This window comes from Colias croceus, chromosome 21 (genome assembly GCF_905220415.1).
Source record: "Colias croceus chromosome 21, ilColCroc2.1".
Lineage (NCBI taxonomy): Eukaryota > Metazoa > Arthropoda > Insecta > Lepidoptera > Pieridae > Colias > Colias croceus.
Window position 1 is genome coordinate 4713804 of NC_059557.1, and position 18057 is coordinate 4731860.

The window sequence follows — 18057 nt, forward strand, 5'->3', positions numbered from 1 at the left end:
TATATCAAGTTTTATCGATAATTGTAGCGCACTAGCGAACAATTCTAGACTTTGGTAACTCTATCATAAAGCTAGCTGTTATGCTATTATTCAGCGGGATCACTTTGTGGTTATTTCAGAGAGGAAATCGCATGTTCAATATTAATGAAGGTTAATGAGCAGAACCGATAGACCCAATAGTCTAGGAAGTTACCACTTGGTTCGAATAAAAACACGCGGCCTTTATGTAACTTGGACGCTTTTTATACACGTGATATTTATCAGTTTGTAAAAAAAATATTTTTACAAAGGATGCATCACCCACTACAGTGTGTAGAGCAAGTTTGAAATTAATTTATATTTAGTTAAGGTTGTTTATTGTAGCACATATATAATATCCCATTGTACATATTATGTAAAATAAAATATTATTTTTGAAGTTCTCTATTTTCATTCACTAAGTAATTTCGTAGGAAGAACTACTGGAAGGTGCTTGGTAGATAATATTAATAATGCAAATTGAAATATCTTGATTTTAATTTTAATTATCAGTAATAAAGAGCGTAATTCTGAGGTACAGAAGACTGATTTCGTTAAACTGAAACGGTTAACAATCCCAAAAAAAAACATCAAAAGTACTGAGAAGACTGACGACATAAAGTAATAATGGTTATTTCATTAAACATTCCTAAAAATACAAGTTTTCAATTTAACTTTACCGCGAACTATTTCATCCACCAATCAGAACCTACCATAGCCCACGTGATCAACAAATTTACGACACAAAATTTGTTAAATTTCTACGCTAACACAAGTGAATGTAAATTATCGTAATCACACATACATTCTTAGCCGTATCTAGTCAGTATTACCGCGCATTGAATTGTTAATGCTTGCACCGGTTACGTTATTTAAATCGATACGTTGCATAAATCTATGTCACGCGAAATAAAACATTTGTTTGCGTACACTGCATGCGAGTGTCACGTGTTTGTTTGCTTGGTATTTAGTTTTAAATTAATCTATACTAATATTATAAAGCTGAAGAGTTTGTTTGTTTGTTTGTTTGAACGCGCTAATCTCAGGAACTACTGGTCCGATTTGAAAAATTCTTTCGGTCTTAGATAGCTCATTTACCGAGAAAGGCTTAAGGCCACAAAAATCCTTTCCTCAAGTTTAACCTCATAGTATAATGGCTTGGACAAACTCATTCATCTTCGCAAGATATTTTTTTACACAATCATTAATTTTAATTTTCCAACCTGCATTTCTATTTAGTATTTACGTTAGTTATCTACATAGCAACACTAATAATTCTATGCTCCGCTATGATTAGCGGAGCATAGTATTAGATACTATGTAAGTAGGTATGTTTATTTCTATATTGTTAATTATGAAGTGGCGCATATTGAATGTACTACTTGAATTGAAATTGAATGCCTACTCTACAGTTATCCAGCTTTTTGCGGGGAAAAAACGAAATTTATAAGAATCAAAGAACTGCTCTAGCATTTTAATTAAAGGTTGACAAACTGTATAAGAAAACAATGTATTAATCACAAATGTTGACTAATATTAAATTTTCTGACACAGAAATATCTGAGATATCACATGACCTACACGTCCATATAGGAATCGTAATCATCATATTTATGTGTATTTACATAATAATATAATCTGCATACACCGATATATTATGCATTAAGGAAATCGATATGCAATTCATGTAAATTAAATAAACGTTATTATATTTACCGCCAGCAAGATGGCCGACAACACCCGGATATCCTGCGCATGTAAAGTTGCCGTAATCCTCGTAGATACCGAATTTCAATCCTTTACTGTGTACCTGGAAAGAGAAATAGAAGAAATTATTCTCTCGTTAAAGTTTGTTGAAATCTATCTATATATATATATAAAACTCAAAGGTGACTGATATAGTGATCTATCAACGCACAGCCCAAACCACTGGACGTATCGGGCTGAAATTTGGCATGTAGGTAGATGTCATAACGTAGGCGTCCCCTAAGAAAGGATTTTAGAAAATTCATCCCTTAAAGGGGTAGGTAAAATAGGGGATGAAAACTTATACCATGAAAATTTATCTTTTCCACGCAAGCAAAGCTGCGGGCAACAGCTAGTCAAATATAAGTAATGCATATTATTAGAATTAGAAAAGTTTTGTTTCGTTGTTCAAATGAAATCAAGTTTCTTGTTTGTACTAGTTCGATTACTTATTTAAATATCAATAGATACTTAATGGCGTGCCTTAGGAGATGCCTTTGTCCAACAGTGGACGGAGAAAGGCTGAAGAGAGAGAGAGAGAGAGAGAGAGGGAGAGAGAGAGAGGGAGAGAGAGAGAGGGAGAGAGAGAGAGATACTTATCTAACTCTGACTAAATAAAATGATTCAAAATCGCAAAATTCATCATTTCTACAAAGTTAATATCCTTGTAATTATATCTAAATTATGTCAGAAATTCTCAATGTATGGAAAGTATGTTTACATGTTTATTCATGGCCTCAGATTTAACACCTTTCTACACGCGCAAAAGCTCCGCTAAATAGCCGGCATAATTTAACAGGTTCACTGTCCACAGACCAAATATGGTCTGTAGAGTAGTTGGCTGTTGCAATAGTCTGTTCAATTATTTGATTTCGCTTTGAAGCATTAATAATATGAGAAAACACACATATGCACACTAAATATGTATACACTACTAGCGGTCCGCCCCGGCTTCGCCCGTGGTACATATTTCGCAATAAAAGGTAGCCCATGTTCTTTCTCAGGGTCTTAAGATTGTCTGTGCCTATTTTCATCAAAATCGGTTGAGAGGTTTAAACAGGAAAGCGTAACAGACAGACAGACAGAGTTACTTTCGCATTTATAATAATAGTAGAGATTTTATAACGTGTGTGTCAAGAATACGTGATATAAATCTCTAATTGAATTAACTGAAATATATTCTATGTGGTTGGTTGGTAGGTGAGGCATTCCGTTATTGAAAATTTTATAGTCATCACAAAAGCTTTTGTGAACTTGTACCTAAAGCAGAACTACCTACCGGTTTTAATAATCTGTTTATTAAAAAATTAAATCAGTTTTACGTACGCAATGACCCCATAACTGCTTTCGTTAAAATCTCTTTATTCCAAACAGTCTTAACATATAAAATCGATTAGCTATGTTAATCATATCCTTATGATGTATACATACAAATTATATGCTAACTATTGGTCAATGATCGATAAAAATCGACTGTCGAAAATGAGATACAATAGAGCGAAAAAACTGGCTAATCTTCGGTTATGATTTATGATATGAGTCACTGATTCGGAACTTTGAAGGTTACATCTTGTAAAATAAAAACTGGATTGTTTTTATCAAATTATTAGTCAGGTTAAATATATAATGTGATCATTGGATCGTTCATGCATCACGATTCACGACCTCAAGAATGAAAAAAAAGTTTTTAGGGGCTATAAAATTTTTCCTGTCCAAAAAGGTCTGCTGACCGAATAAACGAATACTACCTTGGACAAAAAATGATATTATGTACAATCATTTGAGTATAATTTTAACGTTAAGTTGTCTATGTTAAGATGCAAAACATACACATTTCAAATAGATTTTATGAAAAAACGATCTCTTGGAAGAGTAATCTAAGAACTTTGTAAATGCAAAAGCACAAAGTAATTTAGTTTCAATATGAATCAAATCATTAATAATATGATATTTGTTGAAGCAACATACTTATGGGTGCGCCAGTCAAAGTTTATACGTTCATATAATAAGCATTTACCTATATCGACTTGTAGGCGTAAATTTATTGAGGGTATAATAATATTATTACATTTATTGACATTTGAGAAATCGCAGGTTTATAAAAGCTTTGTCTTGTGCGTTTATTACTCGTGAATTATAGAGTAGAAATAATTGGATGACGATATGATGATACATGGCGATGTTATATAAATATCAAAGGGCAATACAGTATTTAAAGACCTATCTGTACATATATGAACATTACATGTTAGAAGACATTGCATTCTTAACATTTAACATAATATATTATTGCAAACCTCTCAGCTGGTAATTTAAAAGTACAATAAATGTGAGGTAACAATTAATATTTCTTCAACAATTTTCTTTGTTTAAACTGATAGACATTTTCAAAAAGAATCACATTTTCATAATTCTCATCTATTATTAAATTTAATATAAAAATCAACAGTGACAACCCTACCAAGAATACCGCAACCTGCCAGTAACACAGTCGTCAAACGATTCGCTCGCGACAAATCACCGTACCTGTCCTATTATTTCGACACCCATCCAGCATCTACAGTTTTATTCAACATTAAATCGTGATTCCCTTACAGAAGCGTAGTGCGTGGGAAAGTGTTTGCCGCCTCGGATAGTTACGAAATGTGCCACTGTGGCAACATAATAATGACTTCCTCCACAGACTCGTTTGTAAACACTGACATATAAATACAAGATTGCATAGCTTCAATTAGACTGCACTGTCTATTTGTTTATTTCAAGACAATCTCCAGAAAAGTTTTCGCAGCTCTGCTGATGCTTCTTTAATAAGCTTGGTAATCATTGGTCAATGGGGTATAAACGTTTTAAAAATGGTCTGTTAAAGGGCTGCAGCAATGATAAAGTTTATTGTGAAGTGCTCTTTATTTATTGTTAATAAATCTAGGTTAGTTATACATTTGCAGTTACTATTATTTTTGATAGTATAGATAAGACTCGTCTCCTTAAAACTTACTTTAATACATGTTTCTGGAGGTTTTTTCTTAAGGATACAAAATATCATAGTTCGCTCTCCCAAGGTTTTATTCATCTTATCCTAGATACTTTAACGAAGCAAACAATCAAACGAAGGGTTCTAAACCCTCCGCAACACTAGTCAACATCCACAAATTCAATTCATTTTTTAAATTTCGTGCACAAACACAAAACTGACAACCCTAACGCCACGTCCACACAATTTAACAATGCCTTCCAAAACTGATATGATTACCATATCGCCACAACAAACAGTAATTTAAATTACTTTGACGCCTTTTGTCTTCAACGACACGACATAGGCGTTCCCACGCCTATCCTTTCCTCAAGGTCGGATCAGATCGTAAGATTTTAGCTCCACTATATGTTATTGTTATGTATTGTTCTCCATTCACATAGCAAGGGCTGTGTCGCAACACAATTGTGATATAATGAGATTGCGGCCGATGTGATCAGAAAAAGCTATAGAATGAAGAATTGAAAGGTTTTTAAGTATCTACATCTGATACTTGGTTTTCGTAATCTAATAGTCGTGATATAATTATTATACGTTATTCGTGACAGCCATTTTGTAATCCTTAAATGCTGCTAGCTCATTAATTTATTCTCCTCAAATTGAATGATTATTTACATAAGTGATGTAACGTTGAGTAAAAGTTAATTATTTTAAATATAAAATTTTTAAAAAAATAAAAATAGTTAAAATCGTAGAAACGAATAAATAATGAGCTTTTTAACAATGCAATTACGTAAACAATCAGCTACAAAATAAAATAAAATGTATTAAAAGAATTAAAAAAGAAAAAAAACGCTAATAACGAGTGAAAGTAAACGTACAAAATCACATTAAAACCGCTACTCTTATTCGATAAACTTGACCTAGTTAATTGGGCGTCGCATTTTTTACTTTTACTCCAACCTTCGCTTGTCTGAATTGACAGTCCTATAGTGCGTATAGAATTATATTATCTGTTACAGCTAGAGCCAATGCTAATGAGTTACCATTGTTTGTGTTGCGATTATGTTATGAATAAAATGCGAAATGAATACGATATTTAGCTGCAATATCACGAATGGTGGACTGTGAAGTCATTTTTTATGAAACATAAAAAAAAATCGAAGAGGTTCTTAATAATTAAACTTCATCTTCTTTGAGTTTGTTCAGCAAGACTTTCGCCGGGGGGAACTAACTAAATTCACCCAAATTGAGTTAGTTGTTAGCATTTAAATTTAGGCAAATCATTTGAAGGTGGCTTAGTTTTTTGTTAAAATAATTATTAGTTATATTTTAACGTACCTACTATTACTAGTGTTGGTGCCACTTTTTCACACGGTGGTCACGACATTGAAACGTCAAAATATCCGTTTTCGCTAACCGCCATATCCATACCAGTCTATTAATTAAACTAATCGACATATGTATCACCCAGTTCACCCTGAACTGTATTAAATACATAAATATAAATGCATTATTTTTTACTTGACAGATATACGCATTAAGTTTTAAATTATTTTATTGCTTCGATTTCCTTTAATTTTTTATTGAAATTACATCCTAAACGGCTAAACTGCAATTATGATGGGAAGTCCTATTGCATTTAGTACTTTTAGCGTCCGGATATGTAGGTATGTCAAAACAACTGCATAATTGCATATTTAATATAACAATATAAAAAACAGGCATTTTAAAGGGTATATGACTAAGATTCTGACCATTTAAGACACTAACTTGCACTTTTCAAAGTTCCTTTGTAGTACAAAGTTTGTACCTATCTTGTATATTATGCGTTGTTTGCTCTAATTTGGACGTTATACCAAAAATATTAACAACCAATTAGTCTATAACATAACACACAAACATTGCTTTCTCCATATCTTCAATTGTCATTTTAAAATTCCATTTCTCACAAAACTATCCAATTAGGCCCTTCTTCGGATCCAACTAGCGCACGTACTAAGAGATAAATATCAAGACGTGTTTTGTACGTGATTTCCCACGCTTCTGATCTGATAACAATGCCGATAACATATAAGGGCGGGATGTGGGTCACGGGCATGCTTCGAAAATGTCAAAGAAATAGCAATTATTTCTATACATGCTAAAAATGTGATCTTTTCTATTCCACTCTGTCTTTAAATAAGTCCAATGTATAATCGTTATAATATAAAATATTATGTATATGTACATGATTTGCATCTGAGGCATGCTATATTGGTATCAATTAAAAATATGTGGTTAACAGTGTATGAATATGTATTGTGTCTAATCTATACTAATATTATAAGGCTGAAGAGTTTGTTTGTTTGTTTGTTTGAACGCGCTAATCTCGGGAACTACAGGTCCGATTTGAAAAATTCTTTCGGTGTTAGATAGCCCATTTATCGAGGAAGGCCGGAAGGCTATATATCATCACGCTACGACCAACAGGAGTGGAGCCACGGGGGTGAAACCGCGCGGAGCAGCTAGTAATATACATTTATTATTAGAAACGCACTATGATTTAGCAATTGGAGTCTTTTATTTTCAAAGAGAATACGTAAATTAGATGACTCAAAATTACATCCATCAATGCAATTGAATTGCATAAAATAAGCATAAACAACTTGATGAGATTGCAAAAGAAAGTTGCCCTGCACAAAATGTGATTTTCCATCTCCCGAGCATGACGTCTATGGAAATCGTCTTATATCCGTGACGTTTTTTGTTCAGCCCGATTTGTGCTCATTTGGCGGGAAAGTGGGTTGCCATCTTGAAAATGCATGTTGGGTCAGCGGATCATCTGCATTTTCCATAGAGACGACAGGTTTTGAACTGCTCTAGTGCACTGCTTAGCTATAGTAGATACGGTACTAACTAATAACAGAAAGTGCACTGCTAAGCTATAGGTTTATAAGTTATAACATAACGAACAAAATCAGAATGATTCTTAAGGACATTAATGAAATAAACAAAAAAGCTTGAAGAAAAGCTAAATTATATTTAAAACAATAAAAAGTTTTGAATCGTAACGAGACTCGAGAGTCTGTGCAAAAATTTAAGAATCTTAATGACATAGACAAAGATTGATTCCCTCTTTATTAGTTAGATACTTACCTAATAGGTATTTTATAGCTAATACGTAACTACTTAGTTTGATTTCCTTTATTATTGAATAAAATATAGTAAAGTATATTGTGGATTTTATTACAGATAAGTAACTGTTCATGCAAATTTAGAAGTAGAAAATGTAGTATTTGCAAACATTTTAGCTCGTGAGCAAATATTTGTTAAATGTCGTTGACCGATCCTGAGAAAATATGCTAAATTGTAACCCAAACGATTACTGTTTTTGTGTTTAAACCATTAAAGACTCGGTTTCTCAGATTATTAAGAGAAGTTTATTTTATGGATATTGCATTTTGCACTGAAGTGTTAATTGGGATAAGAACACAAGCATTTTTCAACATTTTACAACAAATTATTGTTTTATATTATTAACTGAATAATAATAGTTTGTTTTTAATAACAAAATTACCATAAATTAGTAAATTATGGTGTTTAATGAAGCAGACTAGGCACTATATTGTACACGAATCGCAAAAAAAAAACTGTAAGAAATCTATATATATATAAAACTCAAAGGTGACTGATATAGTGATCTATCAACGCACAGCCCAAACCACTGGACGTATCGGGCTGAAATTTGGCATGCAGGTAGATGTTAGGACGTAGGCATCCGCTAAGAAAGGATTTCCCGAAATTCTTGCGGGAACGGGGAAAAACGGGGATGCACGTACAAAGTCGTGGGCGGAAGCTAGTTTAATATAAATGGACAATGACACTATTACGAAAAAACATATTATTGGAAACGTTTTTAATACCGCATTATAAAATCGAATAAGTCGCAAATACTTCGCTATAATTGATTCAACACAAATAAATACATACCTATACAGTTGTCATCTACCGCATTCTTTCAAAGTAATAAGGTGTTCACGGCTTTGTTGAGCAGTTAGAAAAATGATATTGTAAACAAACTTTTACTATCCTTCACACTGCAATAATGTATTTTATAATGTACTATAGAACTGTCATAAGTTAGTACTAATAGAAATTGAAATGTACCTTTGTTTTTTTTTCATTCTACTACTTTCTACTTTTTATTGTTTCTGGTCCACTTCATAATATGTTCAACACACAAAAATTTCACTTAATTAATACCTAAATATTAAATTTATACGATTATTAAACAAAACAGCGCGCATTTATATTAATTAAACTTTTGTTCTTAGTTTTTTTTTATAAGTGCGCTCTGGAACTATTTCTAACCGGCCAGTAATCATCTTTTCCAAATATTACCTCATTGGTTGTCACAATAAGAAATATTTAATCTGTGCACATTTAAAAAAAATTTTTTAGTATGCATTTCTCTTTGCTCGCAGTTGTTGAACTTTAACCATTATTGAATTTCAAGGATTTGAGAAAGTGAATGCTGAGAAAATGAATGACTTAGAACAATTAGTGCATAATAAGATTATGATAAGAGTGATATTTCTTATAATCTATACGTTTGTAATACAGAATTAATCAATTATCTGCACGACACACGTTGCCATTAGCCCATTTAACTGAGACATCCAAGGGAATTTAGTTTTTAATAGGTGCTTTGTTAGAAAATTGTTATACTCGTGCTATTTGAAGTATACGAAAAATTAAATTCTGTTGAAAATAAAGATGAGCGACTAGTTTATTTAGTACCTACTTATAATTTAAGATAAACATTTTGAACTGCATTTCTATAAAGTCTGATATTATACAAACTATAGGTACCATGGCAAGATCCTTCCACCTTCATACCGTTTTAGTTTTTACATGTACCTATCCTATTCGTTCGAGTAGCATATAAATAGCAATAGAAGTAAACCAAAAAGACAATACAGAAAAAGAAATTCAAATCAATCCTCCTTATCTTCAGTCATGTCTTAACCTCATTAATAACACGTGCGCATCCGAGCGCTGATAACCTTGTGAACTTGACACAAACTTTCTTCTCATTTGCATTCATTTGTTTACAATTACAGAGATAACTAACAGTATATTTTGTAACACTAATTTATTTACTTTCATAACTGTTTTAATTTTAACATACCTATTCATCTCTGATACCTAAGTACACATAGAATGATCAATAGTTGTGAAAATAAATGATTAGATAAAAAATAACATTTTCTGCGGCTACATATAGGCTACACTTCAGAAAAAAGAATATGGTACCTACAAGAGACGGCCTAATTATTGCTCATCGATCTCTGCCTGCCGCCAAAGATGCAGGTGATAATGTACCTATTACCTATGTGAACAAAACAATTTCTTCTTAATATTCCACTAATATTCAAATTCTACAACATCATTCAACAACCATTACATCATAGATCCATTCAAGAAATCAAATAAAGAGAAATACCTACAAACGGGCACTTTTGTCCATTTGATTTCGTAATACAATTTCTAAGACACGCGTGAGATTTCCTAACAATGAACAAAAAGTCAAAGAAAGGCTGTCACGATGTAATTACAGTAGACCAGTTGCGTTTGATACTGCTATTTTATTAATGACTATCATTTGATTGACAATGGCGGAATAACAATTCATAGATAAGTACTATAAAAAAGTTGACGTGATGCATAACAAATTTTAGAACCTACTATTGTTACAATTTTCTTTGGCAGAGTTTTAGAAGCAGTTGCTATAATATAATCAAGTCAATACGTCCTTGCATGGTCAGTGACATCTTTTCTATAGTGTCCATTTAATAGCTTAAATTCGACACCTAAAATCGGCATTATCTCGATTCATTTATGTTCCTATAATATGTATATAATTTACATGTAAGAAATGCTGTTGAATGGCTGGTATTTTACTGGCCTTGAAGAAAATAACACCAGAGCCATAGAATACGAAATAGAGCTACGAGCTCTAAATGCTATCGCTATTCGCTAATATATAAGTTAGTATTTAATATTAAAACATGCAATAGCCAGAAACGTTTAGAGAAAAAGTGAATTTTCCACGATCGCTTTCCAAAGATGTAGCATAATAATATGTGAATCTGCGTGTTTATTTGATTTATTTCCAATAACATAATATGTTGTTAGCATTACAAGTACAAATGAGTTCGCATTTAATAAGGATTATATGAGAGAAATATGTATGTATTTCATTTGAAAAGATGGTTCTAAACTTCCGCTTTGAACAAAATTAATTCTACTCTGATGTACCTAATAATATGTAAAACATATTATAAATTAAGTTCTAAAATTCTAAATCCTCACTAGTAAGTACCTATTATCTATAGAAATATAAATTAAGGGTTTTATTGGGAATTCTTACTTCTGAATAATACGTTTAAATAATTATTATTAACATTTTAACGTAGGTAACTAGGTAGTGATACTTATAAATATAATAATTTATTCATAACCAAGACAATATTTGTATATATTTATGTGTTTTATGGATTTAACTAATTTAGACATTATTATAGTCAAGTTTAACCTGTTTTAATACATAATATTATAAATATTATGTTTTTCTATGAAATATAAACTTAATAAGCTTCTTGCCGTTTTCTTGCTGATAAAGACGATAAAGAAATAACTAAGTGTCCTTTAATTTACTTTATAAGACCCAACGAATAAATGTTGAAATTAAAAATACAAGAGTAGGTTTATCTACTTCTACAGGGTTACTTGTAAAACACCAGCAACCTCGCAGGACAAGATTGCTAACATTATACCTAAGTAACAACATTTGTTCAACATTTGTTTGCTGTGTTTTACAAGTAACCCTGTATACAAAAATATTTTATTGTAAGCCCATTTAATTTTATTGCTTTAACTAATTTTATATTCGCAATTGCTAATGGAAATTTCACAATGTTTACACAGTAGGAAGGTAGTGGGAACATAGTCATAAAAAAGTTTGGATTTTTATAAGGACACCAATTTACTTTGACACTTCTATTTAAATAAAAAAAAAAATATATATAAGAATATTTTAAATTTAAAGAAAATTATCATTTATTCATTAGATCGAATGGCATTTTTAATCACGAACAAAGCGGAAAGCCAATTGCTAAAAATATTAAAAAACCGTTCCTTACAAAACCTAAAACACACACTAGTTACAACAAAACCCACCAACTTATAACTACTAACAAATTCTTAAACTAACGCATCCAATATCTAGAATCTAGGTATAGCATAACGCAAACACGAAACACCCAAAAAGGAGTATCACACAACAGACTATAATTAATAAAACATAGTACACGTGCGCACAAACGCAATCCTATGCATACATTTTCTCCGTTTAAACAACAAAAGACCGCTGGATCAACGGCCTGTGTTATGTCATTGAAATTGATCTAAAAAGTGATTTATTCATCGTATAATGACGTCGTCACGGAGATCTAGCGAGAATGTACTACACGCAACGCAAGACGAATTATTTCAACTGTACACCGTAAATGTGAGGGTTATTCCACTGTACAGAAATAGGGATACCGCTAGTGGAAAAAAAGCTTTTTTTGTATGTAGTTCGCGATTTTTAAAAGAATTTTGAGATAGAATGCTGACATAAGAAGCAGATTTATTATATTAGTTACAATTACAATTGGTTCGTGCTATTCAAAATTTGACCTTCACAAGCAGATAAAAAATTAAAAAAGATAAGCCTTAAGTCTTCATAGCATAATATAAATAAGTAGTAGCTATCACGGAAGTAGCAATAAATATCACAGGCGGATTATTATTTTTATTAATTATAATTAGATAACATGAACGCAAAAAAATAAAAAAATAATTATATTGGCATGTATACTCATGTATCAATTACATGATCTTGATAATCGAGATGAACTGTCAGTCTGTGTGACTGACATAACAACAAACACGCCACCAATGTACAAGATTTTAAGATGTTTAATGATAATAATGATCATAGATTTACTTTCGTTTCACTCTATTTTTGATCAAATTACTGGCGAAAGTAAACTTCACACAGTTTCTATGGAGACATTCCGAATTCTAGAGGAAAAAGTGAAACTTGACGACATTGTTAAATTATTAAAGTTAAAATAACGTTTAGAAATTAAAGACTACATATTTTTTTGACATGATAATATATTACGAATGTCGTCGCAGTGTCATCGTTTGTAAAACGAAACGGTAAGTGGAATAATATAATTAATAAATCGCGTAATAAATATGACGTTAATTATAAATTAGAAGACACCTAGATACACGTATTTCATAATCTGCTATGCTTACCACACTTTTTATTTCAAATTGGAATAAAACTGATCCTTTATATATATTGAAATATTTACTCGAAAATATTAAATAGTTTATCAAAACTCTACTACACAACTACACAACAAAAAGATAAAAGAGAAAGAGAGAGAGCGAAAAATAATAATACAAAGTACAGTTACAGACAGACTGAATAAAGTAATACATCAGATATATACTACCATGCACATGCAATATTATTGGTCCATGATACTTCTTCGCGCCGATTTTCTGTCGGCATAACTTCTCCGATGCTAACTGCGTGCTCTTACGCCTAAGTATAATATTATTTCACACGTACTTTAATAAAAACTACAAACAAATACTTACATAATCAGCCAGACTCTTCATGCCGTACGGGAAGCGCTCCCTGTCTGGCACCAGGCGGCCCCTCGGGTCCCGCTCCCGCTCGGGCCAGCAGTCGTCAACATTGATGTACTCATAACCAGCCGCTGCGTAACCCTCGGAGACTAGGATGTCCGTCATTGTGCGGAATAGACGGTCGCTGGAAGCGTATTTTGCATCATAATTTTATGATTTAAGTTATAGGTACTTATATTATGTTTCAGTCAAAGCAATTATCAAGTCTTTGAATGAGGGCATCGATCAAAAACGTATTTAGTTTATTTTTGCAGTGAAAAGTGGTTTTGACTGTCTCTGAGTTTTGACTGTATGCTGTATTATTATTAAAGTAATGAATAGTGATATAAAATTCGCATAAAACATATTATTACACTGGACACTGTGAAAAATTTATATTTTAAGACCTTTGCATCTTGACCTAAAAGTTAAATGTAAAATAAAAAAAAACAAGTACATATCAATGAAAACAAATATTTATCGATGTGTATCTACAGTTCATTTAGAACTTGAAATAATATTATTGGGTTTTAAATTATTTATTGCGAAAAATGTAATTAGTATTTATCAAATTGAATATCGTATCATTTTAAGTAACCAATAAGTATACTATACTACATTCATAATGATAATAAACGTTTATTTATTTATGATGTTTACTTCCTATGTTTTTATGGCTCCTTTGCATAACGAGGCGTTAATTAAATAACTATATAAATAAAACAATAATTCCAGTACATTCGATAATATTTTAATCATGATTATAACAATTTACGAATATAAATTTTTAATTGCTTTTACAGCTTAGGTACTCAACAAAGGTAAAATTTCAAAGTCAAGTGATTGAAATTTTAACCCTGATCATTGATACTATAAATACGAAAGTTATTAAGTATGTATTCTCAATTGCTAAACCTGTATCTAGAGAAGATACCAACCTTACAAAGGCGAAGACGGGCCAACCAACTAGTGAATATAATTCATTCAGCATATGAAATCAGTACCCGCGACAAATTCTCTTCGCGCCTATCGCATATTTACCAATAACACTAGGTAATACATGCGGGTCTTAACTCTTATGCGTAATTCATCAATTTACGACTGGATTTTCGTAATATCCCCTAAACATACATTAACATTACGTTTCCTGATGGATATTTAATATCGTAAATGGTTTTCTATATTTATTTAGCTATGAAATACTTAACTAACTTGCATATTATTTTTTTTATAAATTTAATTTATAACTGGACGTAAGCTTCGTATAAATTAACCGAGTTGATATTAAATATACCTATCAATAAAGATCGTTACAAATTAATCTTTTCTATTTATTTATTTATTTATTTTAACAAAACCTAACATGGCTCCCTTTTTTCAAAGATTTCCTATTCACATTAATGATAAGCTTCCACCGAAGGCTTCCACAACAAACCATCAACAAACCAAGTATAACATAGTAAAACATTGTTCTTACCTTATACAATTGTCCGGATCATTCTTGCAGTCGGTATTACATCTGAACCGTTCCCATGCCAACCAGCCCATAGGCGGAGTGAGCGCCAAACCATTGTCCAGTCCCAAAATCTGCCCCAGAAGACACAACACCCCACCGATTGTCCAAACAACTGACTTCACAGACGCCATTGCAAAAATACTATAAATTTCCCAAAGAAACTATACTCATGCTTTACGACTTATTTATATAGAAGCCAGCTATTCACTAGTCCATTCAGGGATCTGTAACAACGGAAATAAATCTTGTTATTGTTTATTTAGTGAGTGGCTTATGAACTATGACATTTCCCTAGACACATCCGAGACAGATAAAAATAATCTGTCGAGTGTCAACTGCGTCATCTTGATTAGACTATTTATTGGAAAAAATATATATACTCCTTATATTGTAAACCTTATGCGTGTAAATTTTTGAATAATATAATTTTATATTGCACTTAAAGGGAACATAAACAACGTAGAAACAACTGCTTGCCAAGTAACTTAATATTTGCCAAGTGCCAACCATTGAAAGAAAAATGAATTTAAATTCAGGAAAATAGAAATTAAACAATAAATTTTTTAATATATATAAATCTCGTGTCACAATGTTTGTCCTCAATGGACTCCTAAACCACTTAACCGATTATAATAAAATTCGCACACCATGTGCAGTTCGATCCAACTTGAGAGATAGGATAGGTTTTATACCGGAAATCCCTCGGGAACGGGAACTATGCGGGTTTTTCTTTGAAAACGCGGGCGAAGCCGCGGGCGAAAAGCTAGTGTTCATATAAAATTATCATTCATTTACTTCATAAGATTACGCAGAAATAAACGAGATATAAATAATAAACCTTTTAATTTCTTTTACATATTTAATCGTGGGAATTAATTAATGCTTATTTGCAATAATTATTCACTCATATTTAATCGTGAAAATTATCCTATTTCCTGTTATCCCTAGCGTGTAATTACGTGTGTATTTGTATTAATAATCATATTTATATTAATCGCGATAAAAGGTCAAACGTGGTGTAATTGTAGTGCAGCGCTCATATAAAATGCTATTTGCATGTAATTTATACACTATTTTCAAACGATTTTCACGCTACATCCGTAGATAGATAGTTGTTTGCTTTGTTAGTTTGTTAAAATAACTATGTATAGCATAGGATATTCATTGCGTAAGAAAATATAATCAATCAATCAATCCTTACAATGAATTATTTTAATCAGACGTTTTACGGGGAACGGGTATAGAAATGAAAGAATAGTGCAAAATAAAACTATGGACGGACGTCTCAAAATAATATTTTTAAAGAAATTATAAGAATAACATTAGCAAATTTTCTATACTATAAAAGCGCAGCGTTCAATCTTTAAATTATGTTATGAATAATGTCATCGGACATCAATAGGACATTTAAATTACAATCCTTCGATAAAATCATGTCATACATCAATTAAATTGCAATTTCAATCAGCCATTAAATAATGAAGATACTAATTATTTACAAGATTTTTCTATTATCATAAATGATGGATGATCTCAGAATTCATTGACTGATTGATTTTAGTTACGTCGCTATGAACAAGTTGGTTGAAAGGTATCAGATATGCATTATTACATACTTGAATATCCGCCTAAGTATTTTCGTGAAAGAGTAACAAACATACACACATACTACATTCTCACAAACTTTCGTATTTATAACATTAGTAGGACAGGATTCCCTTGATTTTGTCTTTAAATATGGTACCTATTTTATTATCTAGTTACTAGTAGTAGTATCTAGTGTTAACTGAATATAGATTGAAACTGGTAGACCTGTAAAATTGGTTCTTTAAATTTGATCTTGATTAATTGTTACGACTCTATAATACACGTGTAAATTGTAATATTAAAGATTTAAATTTACAAAATAACATTTAAATTTCTTCTTTTGTTTTAGGAAATATTGTATATTTGTCTTGATATCACATCAATACAAAATATGTTTATACATATTATTATACTAGCTTCCGCCCGCGACTCCGTCCGCGCGGATGTCGGTCTTCGCGTGGATGGTTTATTTCTCCATTTTGAGTAACTCTGACAATGTTATCTTATAAATATCTATCTGACCCAAATACGCCTAGGCCTATAATAATACGCAACGTGTGTTCGCGGTTCTACAGAACAACGTCTATGGATAACTGAAAAATTAAGATTATTTTTTTCTACGTATTTTTTCAGGATAAAAAGTATTCTATTTTACGCCCAGGATAATAAGGTATAATTATACCAAGTTTCATCGAAATCGAACCGGTAGTTTTCACGTGATGTCTTCACATACAGACAGACAGACAGACAGACAAAATTTTTTTTAATCACATATTTGGGTTTGGTATCCAGTAACATCCCCTGCTATTTATTTTTTCAATATTTTCAATGTACAGAATTGACCCTTCTACAGATTTATTATATATGTATGTATGTATAAATGAGTCAAAATGTCTGAATAAATATAGAAAAAAGTAATTTCTTAATGAAATATATAAATTCGATATAATTGTTCAGTATTAATCAAAATGTTCAATGCTTACAAAGTAAACATATTGTATTATCCACAATGAAATATTCATCTCCACAGTCACGGTCACACCATTTGATATAAAATTACTTGATTGACGTTTTGCCAACTTCGTGATACAGTTAATAAACCAATAATAATCGTAATAATTATGTAGATTAGTTTGTGAACAAAAAAATTGCGCTTATTTTTTTTATTCTTTTTTTTTTTCTCTTAAAATAATTATGGCCAGTTAGTACTTACTTTTCAAATATGGAACATGAATATGAAAGAGACCAGAGACCAAAGAGTTGTTATATCTTTTTCGTAATTCTTATATGAGTTGTTAATGCCACTAGTTTTTTTTGTCTATATCTTTTAAAAATGCGATTTAGATATGCATATTTTTTTAATAATTTTCAATTTTATCTTTCTGAACATTTTTTGTCTGTGATAATATTATTTTACTTCATTTTATTGATTCATTGTTTCTTACATATTTATATGCACTTATTAGTTATTACGCAGCATGTA

General features: G+C 31.3%; 1 protein-coding gene across 2 annotated transcripts in view; it reads right to left on the reverse strand.

Moving 5' to 3' along the window:
- The window catches only part of LOC123701484 (alpha-N-acetylgalactosaminidase), a 50323-nt gene that overhangs the window by 6993 nt on the left and 25273 nt on the right, over positions 1 to 18057 (reverse strand). For both annotated transcript variants that reach the window (XM_045648975.1, XM_045648974.1), the window contains exons 2-4: positions 14949 to 15211; positions 13442 to 13616; positions 1735 to 1828 (exon numbers count right to left, since the gene is read on the reverse strand). In XM_045648975.1, the coding sequence (XP_045504931.1) occupies positions 1735 to 1828; positions 13442 to 13616; positions 14949 to 15118 (439 nt within the window). In that variant the 5' untranslated portion in view covers positions 15119 to 15211. The remainder of the gene's footprint in view (positions 1 to 1734; positions 1829 to 13441; positions 13617 to 14948; positions 15212 to 18057) is intronic.